This window comes from Ciconia boyciana, chromosome 1 (genome assembly GCF_034638445.1).
Source record: "Ciconia boyciana chromosome 1, ASM3463844v1, whole genome shotgun sequence".
Taxonomy (NCBI): Eukaryota; Metazoa; Chordata; class Aves; order Ciconiiformes; family Ciconiidae; genus Ciconia; species Ciconia boyciana.
Window position 1 is genome coordinate 63,919,185 of NC_132934.1, and position 13,234 is coordinate 63,932,418.

Here is a 13,234-nt window from a genome sequence, read left to right on the forward strand (position 1 = left end):
CCAGTGGCGAAAGTAACTTATTTGTAACTTCTCTGGATCTATTTTCACTCTCTCAAGCAAGTGTGGTCCACATACTGTGTGCACAGACACCAGTGAAAGGAGACTGATCCTGTCATTACTAACAGGTCTCTGCAGCTTCAGATCTCAAAAGAGACAAAGCTGTACAGTTTTCTGGCAGGCTTCCATGATGCGACCCAGAACCGTCCCCTGTCCTTGAATAACGCCCTGAATTCTTTATTTTCTCTCCTTTTAACTCCTTCCCAACAACACTTCTTCCCACAGAGGTCCTGCCACCGGCTTTCAGAACAAACACGCTTATTCCATTAGTTGTTCTTGCTCTACATCCAAAGCGGGAGCTCTGTCGCGCTGGGGGACCCACCACCTCCCGAGCTCAGGGGCCAGTGCAGCACTCCACCACGGTGGCACAATTTCGCAGTAATGCAATAACTGAGAACAGGCTCCGGCTGCCGGCGCAAGCCTCCCATGTGTGAGCACAGCACAGTGTGCTAGTGGATCAGCCTAGACAAGTCTTATCTGCAGATTAAATGATTCAGTGGTCCTTACCTAATAAGTGAGGAATTTGTGCCTGGACCCTGACGCTGCATCTAAATTTATGCACTGCAGTCGGGAAAGGAGCTTAGATTTGTTCAGTTCTCTTCCTGAAAAGGGAGGAAGCAGTTTTCTCTGCAAGTAAATCCAGGTAGTCCCCTGGGACTGACTGCAACAGTAGTTTAGTCTCCTCTTTTAAATCAAAGCTGGGAAAAAAGGGAAAAACAAAAAAGCTTTTTTCCTCCCTGATCTTTCTGCATCTTTGCCTCCTCCTCCTACCTGCTCCGAGCAGCACCAGTCCATGGTTGTGGCTCCTTAGATGAAGAGCTCTCGGGAGCCCTGTGACTGTCCGTCCTTTGCAGATGTTGCTGAGAGGCCTCACCGTAGCAGCCTTTTCATCTAACTCAGCAATGTGGAAAATGACAAGACAGTCAAACTTTGGAGCAGACCTGGGAAAAGGGGTTTGGGGGGTGGTGAGGTGGTGTTTGGTTTTTTGTTTGGTTTTTTTTTGCTGGGGGATAGGAGGGGATTATGGGGATAGTTAACAGGATTCTTGTGAGGATGGAGATTGGGACAAACGCATGCCTGGAAGAAGCCTCCTCTCTTTAAAATTTAGCCTCCTTAGAGCTATGAGATAACACAATATGGGTCCAATGTAGTGGTGCGTTTTGGGACTAAGGAGGGCTGTAGCCGGTACCCCTGCATTGCCCAGCCCAGGCAGTGAGAAGCTGCTGGAGCCGCCTTCAGGCAGCACATAGGAAAGAAAGTTTCCCAAGTCAAAAAAACAATCATCAGACTCGTGAGTGGAGTCACTGGAGCAGGATGACCCGAGTCATGCCTGTGGCAGCGCAGCTGGAGGGATGGTTGCCTAGCAGAGCGATGGCTCAGCTCACAGGGCAGAGATTTCCACCCCTGCAAGGGGGGCACCTGCTCTGAAAAAGCCAGAGAGCACATGGAGAGGGCAGGCACGCGATGTGTAGCCGTGCATGGCTCCGCTCCGCTTTGGCTGGGGGGCTCCTGGTAAGCTGGAAGCAGGCGAGTGGGCTCCTTGGCTCGTGCAGCAAGATGTTCCTCCTGAGGGGCACTTGGTGACCGATGCGCATTCCCTTTTGGTGTCCCCAAATTCACCTTTTTTCCCTCCTTGCAAAAGCCTTGCAGCCCCCTGTTCTGTTTTCTGATCCTTGCAAAGTTCATTCTCCTTTTTAGTCCCTTTAAGTTCCTGAAGTCCTTTAGGTCCTGTTGGGGCAGGAAGGAAAATGGAAAGGCTGTAGGAGGGGGAAAATAACAATGGGACCATAGTGCCCAGCTGATCTGGCGAGTCAAAATTAAAAGGTGCTAAAGAGTTCGATGTTTGGGTTGAAATGCTGACCAGTTTTGATCCCTCCCATTCCCAGTTTAACCTAAAACACAGCTGCTGCTTTGGACGGCAGGGTTTTTTTTTTCCCCTCCTTTGCGCTCTCTATATTGACAACTTTTACTGCTTTTCCTGTGATTTCCTAACAGTATTTGTCGTCCATGACTGAAAAGTGGTAAGAGCTAGGTAGTATGACCATGATCATTATTAGGAGCCCCAGCTGAGCATGGACCACCACACTCAGCGTATGATGCCTCTTGTTAAGAAATTGTTTTTCCCTCTGTCCGACAGCAAGCGTGGCCCAGTGGCACTCAGCAGATCCTGCTCCCTCCTGCCTGGCAGCAGCTGACTGGGGTGGCCACCCACACTTCTGTCCAGCACGCGACCGTCATCCCGGAGTCCATGGCCGGCACCCAACCGCTGGCAGACTGGAGGTAAACGGGAGGCGCTTGGAGGCTCCCTGAAGTACCCACCAGGGCTGGAGGAGGCGTGAGAAGAGCTGGGGTGGGAGGGATGGGGTCCCATGAGTCTGCAGAGCAGGGGGAGAAGGGCAGGAGGCTGCAGCCTGCAACCCCCCTGCCTGAGAGCTATGGGCGGTTCTGCGTTCCCCGTCCTTGAAGCAGAGCGCTGTGCCCACGCTGCTCCCTTCAGTCGCTTCCCTGGGGGAAACGCTCCTTCCTGGTGGGACTGGGAGCCCAACGGGCCCTGGAGGAGGGTGCCTCGGTGAAGGCGGTGGGAGCCTGTGAAAGAGCCTGCTGAAGAGCCGCCGGTTGCATTTTAAACGTGTGCCTGTCTCCCCCCTTTGCAGAAACACCCACGCTCACGGCAGCCATTATAACCCCATCATGCAGCAGCCCGCGCTGTTAGCTAGCCATGTGACTCTCCCCGCAGCCCAGCCCGTCAACGTGGGTGTTGCTCACGTCATGCGCCAGCCGCCCGCCGCCGCCACCTCTGCCAGGAAGAGTAAGCAGCACCAGTCGGCGCCCCGGTGAGTGCGCGCGGCTCCTGGCGCTGGCGTTGGTCGTGGCGTCGGTGAGGCAGGAGTCCGTACCTGGGTTGTTCTGAATGCAGCCCTGCAATGCAAGCGTGCTGACGAGGGCGGTATTCGCTGACATCTGTGGGGCAAAATAAAGTTTGTTCCACGGCCTGCGAGTGATTAGATCACGCTTCTTGTGACTGGACTCTTTGCTGTTTCACCTCATCTGTACCCAGGTCAGGAGAGCAGGGGGTAAGAGGTGGTCAGGTGCATTTTCTATCCAGTGAACATCATTTTGTGCAGGAGTTAGCGGCTGGAGGGCATGCAGGATGGGACACTCAGGCCCTGTTCATACAGCTTGTTCTGTCACTGTGATTACCTGAGGCCTTGTAGTCACCATAATTAAAAATGTAACTATATTCTCAGGTCAGCGTGGCGCGATGCCCCGTTGCCACACCTTTACTTCCCACATGATCTCGAAGAAGCACTCCTGGGGTGCCATGTCTGCATTTCCACAGACTGGTGTGCCTCCAGGGGACTGCAGCTTCAGGAGCATGTGCCTGATGTGTGCATACAAGAGCTGCCCCTTCAAAAGCAACGGGATCATGACCTATCTTCTGAGCTTTAATGCTATGCAGAGTGGAGGACTGGGGTGGCTTTAGGCCACCTTCAGGCTCTCTAGCTCCTAACCTAGGTGGTTGGCCCCTATCTTCAACAGTACACACCAGCAACAGATACCTGCACTGGCCTTTTTATAATCATGGCAGCATAAAACAGGGAGCATTTTATAAAGACATCTCATACAGGGGCAGTCCTTAGACACCTCAATCTATCAACTCTCAGTAGGACCATTTGGCTCTGCAAGGAGGAGACGGGGCTTTGGTTCATACTATGTTATGCGGCACAGCTCAAACGATAGGATGATTGCGGTGCCTGTCACAGCCCTGTAATCTTGCCTAGAGGACAAGGCTGTTGACAATGTACGTGCAGCTGTCCTGGGGAAAGTCCTCTGGGCTGTGAAACTAGCACATTTCTTTAAAAAAACAAAACAGAACAGTGCAGGGGAGAGAAGCAAAATGGGTCACCACTTGTGCAGTGGCAAAAACAGAGGAGCCTGTGGTTTTCCTGGGTGACTGGACTGGGGCCAGAGGAGCTCTGAGTTCACAACCAATTTGACTCTAGTTAAGAGGCCACTATTTAAATCCTTCCCATTTATGTGCTCTCTACTGTTGCATTTACTTTGGGTGGGCTCCAGCTGTCTTAGTCCATTCGTAATGTAGAGCAGAGGCAGCTACGACCCCAGCAAGCCAGCAAAAGAGAGCACCTGTTGCAACCAGTGCGCCTGTGCGGGGCCTCCCCTCTCCCTTCCCTCTCCAGGGGCAGGGCGGCAGCGTCCAGAGAGAATTGGACACTTTCAGACCAACGGGTTTCTACGGCTTCATTAATTGTTATGCTTTTGTAGCCAAATGAGGAGCGTGCTCCTTTGGAGAGGAGGGTACTCCACGCTGCTCATTGGTATTCAGAAAGCACTGCAAATGCTACTGTGCAGCCATTTGTTATGCAAAAGACCCTGTGTAAGTTGGTATAGTGCGATACGTCCATAATGACTTCCTTTTGATGGATGCCACCTATTCCTTTTGTTAGCTTTCGGGCCAAGCTGAACATGCAGCCCAGGCCCCACTGTAGAACAAAATGAGAACTTTGTTTGCTTCCTTTTTTGAATCTGCGACTGTTCTGCGATAGGCGGAAGAATAAAAGTTTAAAAAAAAAAGGAGGAAAGAAAATGTGGGAAGTAAATGAGTGAAATGGGCTTTAGTCAGTGTGCTTTGGTAAATATTCCCATCTGCAGACCTGTGCTGCACTGTTTGGTGGACAGGTTCTGTGTTCAGATCCCTGATCCAAGTGGGCCCTTTCAACTGTCAGGCAGGGAAGCTGAAGTAGGAAGACTGGGGAAAAAAACAGGACTTAAGAATGTTTTTCTACTGCATAATAAAAAGATTGTTCTTTTCTTTCTGGTTTATATGTGCTGTATCTGCTGCCTCACGTGGGAATGAAATGAAACTGAGTATATGTCCTCCCATCTGCGTGCTTTCATCCATGGGACTCCACTGTCCTAGAGGTTGAAGCATTGGGCAGGAAATATTCATTGAAAAGATTCTTAAACAGAAAACTAAATTTTCCTCTAAGAAAAGTAGTTTTCCTGATAAATGATTGTTGTTTTCCACAACAAATTCTAATTTTACCTTTACCTTTTTCTGTCCAAAAAATATCTGGTCATGATGCCTCCATGCAGGGTAGAGGAGAAAGGGATTATCATTTGGGTTGTTCTTACTTCTGCGAAAGCCATACTGTGCCTGCCTGTGTTTTGCATGTCTGGGCTGTGTGACTAGCCTCTACTTCCCGGTGCAAACTCCTGGGAGGCAGCATTTCTCATTTGGAAATTTCTAGGGGAAACAAAATGGCATTTTTTACTAAAATAAACTACTTTTCAGCCAATTATATGAATAAGTCATGTGAGGCACTCTGTCCTTCGAAGAGGTGACTATGCCAATTTTGCAGTTTTCCTAGCCTCCATAAATCAATGCCACTGAATCAGAGACCAGGAATCAAAAGCCATGGTGATGGGCAACTTAAGCAAACCGAGTTTTAACCAGCTAACAACCTTTCCCATTTCCAGAAATGCATCCACCTATGAAGTTTCATCCTCTCAATCCATCAGCTCGCCTCAGCGGTCGAAACGAGTGAAGGAAAACACGCCTCCCCGCTGTGCCATGGTGCACAACAGCCCTGCCTGCAGCACCTCCGTCACGTGCGGCTGGGGCGATGTGGCGACCAGCACCACGCGGGAGCGGCAGCGGCAGACGATAATCATTCCCGACACCCCTAGCCCCGCAGTGAGTGTCATCACTATCAGCAGCGACACAGATGAAGAGGAGGAGCAGAAGCATGCACCCACCAGGTGAGCAGCGGCTCTCTGCTCTTCTCTGTGTGCCGGAGAAAGAGACAGAGGCAGAGAAGTGCTGGAGCATCCCAGGAATTGCTGTAGCGTCCCAGGAGCTACAGTTGGGTCTCAGCACCCAGGTCATCTTTCATTTGAGAGGAAAGATGATGGGGCAGCTAAAATACTAGCTGAGGACTCCACAGACTTAGGTGACATTCCCTGCTGTGCTGCACAGTTGCTGTGTGACCTTGGAGAAGTATAATAGTCTCTCTGTGCCATAGTCTCTCATCTCTAAGAGGAAATAATAGTTTTCTCTGTCTCACAAGAGTGTTGAAAGGAGACTTCAGAGATCCTATGGTGATGGGCCTCTTTAAGTCAGATAGCTGTTTAAAACAAAGACAAAAAGAAGGGCTTGGAAGGAAGGTAGCTTAAAATTGCCTTTTCTCTTTCTAAGTGACCCAGGCATCTGTAAAGAGCATTAAATGACACCTTCCATATGTGCTATTTTCCTAAAAAGGTCCTGAAAAACAGTTAGTGGTTGTGTCATAAACACTCAATAATGGTAAATACATTGCAAGAGGTTTGCTCAGTTTTGATTGTGTTGCCAACACATCCCTGAACTATTGTCTTAAGTGGCAGAAACTGATGGCTTTTTGACTGACTCTGCAGCGAAGCATAGATGAGGCTATAGAGACGGTGGTGACTGAGTTTGCTCCTCAGAGAATTAACTCACCCGAGTGAACAGTGTGGCCCAGGACAGCTGCCACTGATGGTCATCTACTGTGGATGAGAGAGGACTTAATTTTCCAGGACTGTCTTTTCAGCACCTTTCATCAGATACAAGCACTCTAGGTTTCCCATCTGATGCCAGTCACAAGACATCACTCTGCTTTATAAGTTGTAGAGAAGTAGCCTTGCAAATGGCTGAATAATTATACCATCTTTATGTTGGTAACTGAGCTAGGAATTCTTAACCTTATCCCTCCAGTATTGTCAAGAGACAATTTTTTATTTATTTAGGACATGCTCCATGGCAGATTTTCCTTTAAGCACTGGAGATATCTAGCTGTATCTCTGCATCTCTGCTCTGTGGTGATACGTGGAGCACTGCAAATGTGCACAGAACAGATGAGATGCATTTGGCCTCAAGGAGCTAAAAATCTGTAAAGAGGAGCCACACGATTCAAGCATCTAGGGCTGCAATTTCAGCCTGCCCCCCGCCAGCTGCCCCTGCTTCCCATTCCCCTTCTCCCAACCAGTGAACTTCACCGGGCAGTGAGAGCTCAGTGCCTCTCACATTCGGGCTTGCCATGAATGCAATGGTTATCGCGGGGAATTGATCACAGGACAATGTAACATATTTCACTTAAAAAAAAAAATTGCTACAGTATTCCTTAGTTTGGTAGGGAGAAGAAAGTGTGTTTCCAGAAAGAGTTCAGTGAAGGTCAGTGTGGAAAACGGGTGGACTATAAATAAGGAGCCCCCACTTCCAGGGTTCTTATGGGAAAGGAAGGGCAAGACAAAAGGGATGCTGAAAACTAAGGTTGTGAGGTGGGGCAGCATGAAGAGGGCAGGTATCTCAAGGGTCATGGGAGCTATTTGCAAGCATTTTTACCATGCTGCTGGTCCCAGGCTTTGGAAAATTATGTGCAAGTACTTATACTTACTGTCTGGGTATTGTCTTGGGTCCAGAGCAGGGTGGAGGGAGGAGCTGAGATCCTGCAGCCACTTCAGCTAATGGTGTCTCCTCTGCTTCAGCTTTGCTGCCATCTGACCAGTTTCTTCACTCGGCACCTCTCCAGGGAGACAGACAGAACAAAGTTCTGGAAAATGTCTGGAAATCGAGTTGGGAGTTTGGGGTATTTAACTATTCGGGCAAGGTCTGCTGAGGGGTTAGGAAAGTAGTCCCAGGAGCCAGACTTACATAAACAAACTGGCTTTGATATGACTAAAGCATATTCAGGACACGTTCCTGCCTGGGATCAGATCCCTGGCTACTTTTTGTATCCATATGGCATATCTATACAGAGTGCCAGGGCGACAGCATTCCTGGAAGGCCAAAGCTTAAGAGCTAGATTTAATTTCTGAGCCATGTAGAGACATTTCGCGTGGACACGGGCTGTTCTTGGGCACCTTTTGGAATTCCAGAGTGAATTAAATTGCCTGTGCAGATGTAACCAGAGCGAGTGGAGAATTAGGGGCAGAGACGCAGATGGAAAATAGCATGTCCAGAATGAGAACTTTTGTTTAAAGTCTCCAGGAGAGTGAAGTCAATTCACTCAGTGCCTTGTGACCTGGGCATATCTAAGACCAGATTCTCAGCTGGAGTAAGAATGTAGCTTCCAGTCAAGGAAGCTGTATCAGCATTTAATGCCAACGAACTTTGCCCCCGCCAAAGTTGAGGTCTTTTTCGTTGAAAGCATGTCACATATAGGAAAGTACCTCCAAGTTTTCTTATGTATTTTTTTGGCTCCAAGAAAAATGGGAGTGGCAGCAAAGTATGTTCTTTACTGTAATCAGTGCCCAAATGTTCAAGATCTGAGTCGAAAATGAAACCATGCAAAGAATGCATTGTCTCACCCATATTTATGCAAATATTACCCTGTTGGGCAATCGCTGTGGTGTGGGGGTGAAAAATAAAGAATAACTTGAAACATGCTGGTAGTCACATCCGAACATATTAGCTTTTTCTAGATTAGAATACAGAAATCGTACGGCAGTTGACAGATCAGTCAAAGTTAATTGCCTGATCCCATCTTACTGATAGCAGTGGTATCTTTGCATTAACTTCACTGATGTTGGATCAGCTCCTGAATTTGCTACAGCACTTCCTTCTCTTATTTCCTGTGGGACTGGAAATTTTTCTTTGACCCATGAGACTAAAAATGTTTATTTTATTGATTGCTCGGCAAAGAGAGATTAGAGCTACCTGTGGTTGTGAGAAGTAGTAGGTCCTTCGACGATGTAAGAGTTCGTAAGTCTCAGTTTAAGAAGGACTGGTAATGCTGATAAAGTATGATACTGCTGATGCAGTAAAGGAGTCCCACAGCTTGGATTTACTCTGACAGAAAAGCCTCTCTGTAATACCAGAGCAGCAGAGAGAGCTTTTCTAGTGCAGGGGATGCAACTTTTTTATTGGCAAAAGAAAAATCTGAAGAATTTGGTGTGATATGGGCAGAATTTTCCTTTTACTAATGAAAAGCACAGATGTGCAAGTAGGTTGCTTATGAAATACCAGCTGACCGGGCAGGCAGGCCAGCACGTTGCTCGTTCTTTGCTCACATGTGTTTTGCACTGTTGATGAGCGTAGCTTGGTGTAATCTTTTTAAAATCAATGGTCATCTGAAAATGTTGGGCTCCTGTTGGGTAAAGGTGCTGGGGAGGTGGTGCAAGGTGGGCTCTGGAGGACCTGCTCCATGGAGCCTTGTCAAAGGGGGCCATCTGCTGGGCCGCGGCCCCGTGCCTGGGGTGAAATCACACAGGAGGGACCTCAGGTACAGTTCGGCAGGGACAGTCCTGAGAGAAATGGTCGGAGATTTTCAGGGGGCAAATGCCTGATTTAAAAAGTCAGTTTGTCAAAACCAAGGCTTTTTGCAGGCTACATTGAGATTTTTCTAGTAATATCCCCAACACAGTGAAATCTGGGGAGGCTTCAAAACTGCAAAAAGTTTTGACTTTTATTTAAGGGGGGGAAAGTCTTAGGGGATTAACTAAGTAAGGGGAAGAGTTCTTTTTTCTGGTTTAATGGAGGGGGTTTTTTTCTTTCAAAATGTAAGCAAATAATAGGAAAAAAACCCCAAAATTATGAAACTGGATGAAATACTGGATGAAATTGTTTTTACCTAGTTTCTGTTGCCCACAAAGTTTTGCATGTGACATTTTGTCTTGCAGAACAGCAGAAAAAAATTTGCATATAAAAAGCATTATATGAACAGGAAACAATTTTGTGACCCTGTTTATTTATCACCAGTGAATTTCTAGACTCTCAGTTCAGCATCCTTCACAAAGAGACTCTGTAGGCCAAAGAGATGTTTACTACTGTGCTGGAAGATAATACCCTGACTGTTATTTATTCTGGAAAGAAGAATTTAGGTCTAACCATTACCTGTAAAGCACTGAAGAGAGTAAAAACAGAGAGTAGACTTGATTTTTTTCTTATAAATTTATTCCTCTTAAGTTTCTCTACTTGCTCTAGCAAGAAAATCAAGCAGACAGACTGACCAACAGTGCAACTGCAGTTGCAGTAATTGGAGCACATATTCAGCAAGTAGTAGGGGTTAAGTACTCCCCAGTATGCAACTTCACATGGTGCAGTGGTTTAAATGTAAATCCTCCCTTGATTAAATATTTCTGAAGCTTAGAAGTGGAGAAAAATAAAGCAACAACTTAAACACAGAGCAGAGAGGCACAAGTGCACCCTGGGATGGCTGAATGGTGGGTGGGAGGGAGGGAGAGCACACGTGGTCCTGCGGGAAGGACGTGCCAGCGGTGCAGCGAGGGGTATTTCCATGTCCTGCCAAGGGGTGCGTCCCAGGGTGTGGCAGAAGGAAGGGCTGGAAGGAAAGGCAGTGGAGGTGGCTGTCGTGACGTGCCTAGATGAATTCCCATCTCAAGCAGTAAGTGCAACAGCCAAGGAAAACATGACTTTTCTTGAAACAATACAGTGATGGCCTTGAGGTGGGTGGTTTTGAGGGTGCTTCCACCCCAACAAGGCAGGAGAGCCCCTCACTTCCCCACTGCCTGCTGTGTCTGTGCTGGTATCATAAGTAACACCTCTCCAGCTTGGCTTTCCATGGGATTCTTACAGTAATCACTGTCTTCCTGGACAAGAAAGACTGACCACAGCTGTCATGTGGGCATACTGAGTAACTGCCCTCATGGGCCATCTTCATTGGCACAAAATTCTTGCAGCATTGGGGTTTTTTTTCCTTTTATTAAAATAGTAAACTACACAGTGAAGTCTCTGAGCGTGAGCTGATGCAAGTTGTTAATTCACCTTATTCACATCGTAGTGCAACAGTGGTGGAGCCTACTTCAGAGGACTTTCATTCCCCTTTCGCACAAAAATCACTGGCAGGCACAAACCAGGTGTTTTTGCCAACTTGCTGATGTGCGCGTGTCAGGGTCAAAATACCATTTGTAATTCTCTTTTGACATCTAGCCTATTGTGGCTATGTTATACTGTGCATAGTAATGCACTGACTCTGCATAGCAATATGTTGACTAACCACAGTCATCTGGTAAAAGATTGCTGCCTTCCATCTCCAGAAGACACACCGACATGCAACTAATACTTACAATAACAGAGATAGACAGTAGCTCTCTCAGCAAACCTTCAGCAGTAGAACCTTTACACCCTGCTAAGCAATTCAGTATATATGACTTAAATAGCTACAGCATGTGCTGTATAGCCTAATAAAATGGCCTCAGTGTAGTACTTGATAAGTATTTCTTACCATGACAAATTCACAAAGAAGGTGAGAGCAGATTAACAGGTTGGGATGGAGGTTGAGCTGAAGAGAGGGGGGCATGTTCTCAACACTGTGCTATGCATGGCATAAGATTTCAACATGAAGAAAGCGATTGCAGTTGTAGTGTGAGTTTTTGTTGGCTGACCCTATACTTTCCTAGAATAGGTGGCTTATTCTGAAGCAGCAAACTGAAAAGGTTGCATGTTACTAAGTTTTCAGAGACCTGGAACAGAATTTTTGTGATGTGATGTAAAGCTAACGTGCCATGGTATACATGCACACCAGTTCAAAGGCACAGTTGAGGGATGGGTGCCTTCTTCCCCCAAACTAGAAGGCCATCTCGGTGACCTTGAGAGCTGAAAGCCTCTGTTGCTATAGCGTCAGCCACACTGAGAGGTTTGTATCTCTGTGGGTGAACCACATGCTGAAGAATTGCCCCTACTAGACTCCATTTGCTTTTTCTGGGATTCTGGTGTAACTTGAGATATTCAGGGAAAAAAGATCCTGTTCATGCAATGCTATCACATACTGAGCTTTTGGGCTGGGCCTTCAGCAAGTAGAAATCATCGCAAGTTACACTGTTATAAGAACTGTTGTCCCTGTCCTTGTCCTTGGCTATTTAGATGGTTCCAATGTTGTTTTAATACCTAATTCAGCATCTTCTTTTCCTTAATTTCCTTTCACTTTTCATTCTCAACATCTGCCTTCAGCACCTTCCCCTTAACAGTATCTGAGATGCCCACCTTAGTTTCTTGCCCTGTGCCTGTGCACAAACTATCTTCTCTTTCCTCCATCAGACTTTTCCTTGAGATCTTTCCTTGCCGTGGAGAACAGAGACCCATGTCCGTCTCTCCGCTGTGCACTCATGAGGGTGGTATATGTTAGAGAGCTGTCTCCGAGAGCTGCTTCTGCGTGTTCAAAGGCACGGTCATGCTCTGTGTCTGCACATTGGACAGACATGAATTGTTTTGCGTCCAAGTTTGAGAACAAGCTCTTCGGGACCACGTGGGAATGGGCTTCCACTCATAAACTAATAATAAACTTACAAAGCAATGCATATTTTTCCAACTGCTTTTCTGAAGGGAGGATGCAGCTCCAGCCAGTAAGGGTTAAAAAGCCTTCCTGGCTTATTGCTTTTCAGTCTGTGTAGATGGATTTGATGCCACTTTGGTAATCTTCCCCCCTCCCTCCTCTGGAGAATTAAAAAACACCTACCCACGTAATGCAGGCAGGCACACAAGCTGACCAGGAACACATGCCGACTCTCAACACTACTAAATCACGTATGCTGCTGCTACTGTGCTTGCAGGAGGGAAAGCAATTACCAGGCTTGGAGTCAGCTTAATAGGAAGGGGGCAAGACTTTTAATAGTATTTTTCTGTGTAAGCACAAACATCCCCAAAAGCTGTGGCTGAGTTATAGGAATACAGTAAGCTTGCTGAGTAGGCAAGTGCTGTGTCAACAGGTACAAGCTCTCAGTCCTGATGGTTTGTGAGCAGGGAAGGCGATACATCAGCCTAGACCTCACACAGGTAACTCCTGCATTACTGCGACGTGGGGAGAGCAGCTGAGTCCTCAGAGGGAGCTGGAAGGAGGACAGTTGCTGGCTAGCAAGAAGGCTTTGAGAAGGAGGAGTACTAGCTCTTCTGGGTTGAATTTTCAAAAGTCCCCATTTTGACTTAACGGGTATCTCTAAGCCTGTGAATCAACTGATTTTCAGTGTGAGTTGGGCCTTTGATGCTTTTGAAATTCCCACCCTTAATCTCTCAGGCAGGCTCTGCTACAGCAGGTGCCGAGCTCTGGGCGTATGAATAGTCCCGACTGACTTCTCTGCCTGCTCTGACATTAACCGCAGTCGTTACCTTTCCTAAAGACAAAAATCCAGCTGCTTTCGATGGGACTCCTCGTGTGCTTGAAATGATGCAGCCTGCTGAATCGAGAGG

At 47.3% G+C, this 13,234-nt stretch overlaps 1 protein-coding gene across 8 annotated transcripts in view; it reads left to right on the plus strand.

Annotated features, from left to right (window-relative positions):
- HIPK2 (homeodomain interacting protein kinase 2) overlaps positions 1–13,234 on the plus strand; it is a 144,973-nt gene that overhangs the window by 114,560 nt on the left and 17,179 nt on the right. For all 8 annotated transcript variants that reach the window (XR_012044045.1, XM_072871775.1, XM_072871826.1 and 5 more), the window contains 3 exons: positions 2,195–2,337; positions 2,712–2,891; positions 5,557–5,838. Coding sequence is in view for 7 of the 8 variants with exons in the window: in XM_072871775.1 (XP_072727876.1) it covers positions 2,195–2,337; positions 2,712–2,891; positions 5,557–5,838 (605 nt within the window). In the remaining variant the exon portion in view is untranslated. The remainder of the gene's footprint in view (positions 1–2,194; positions 2,338–2,711; positions 2,892–5,556; positions 5,839–13,234) is intronic.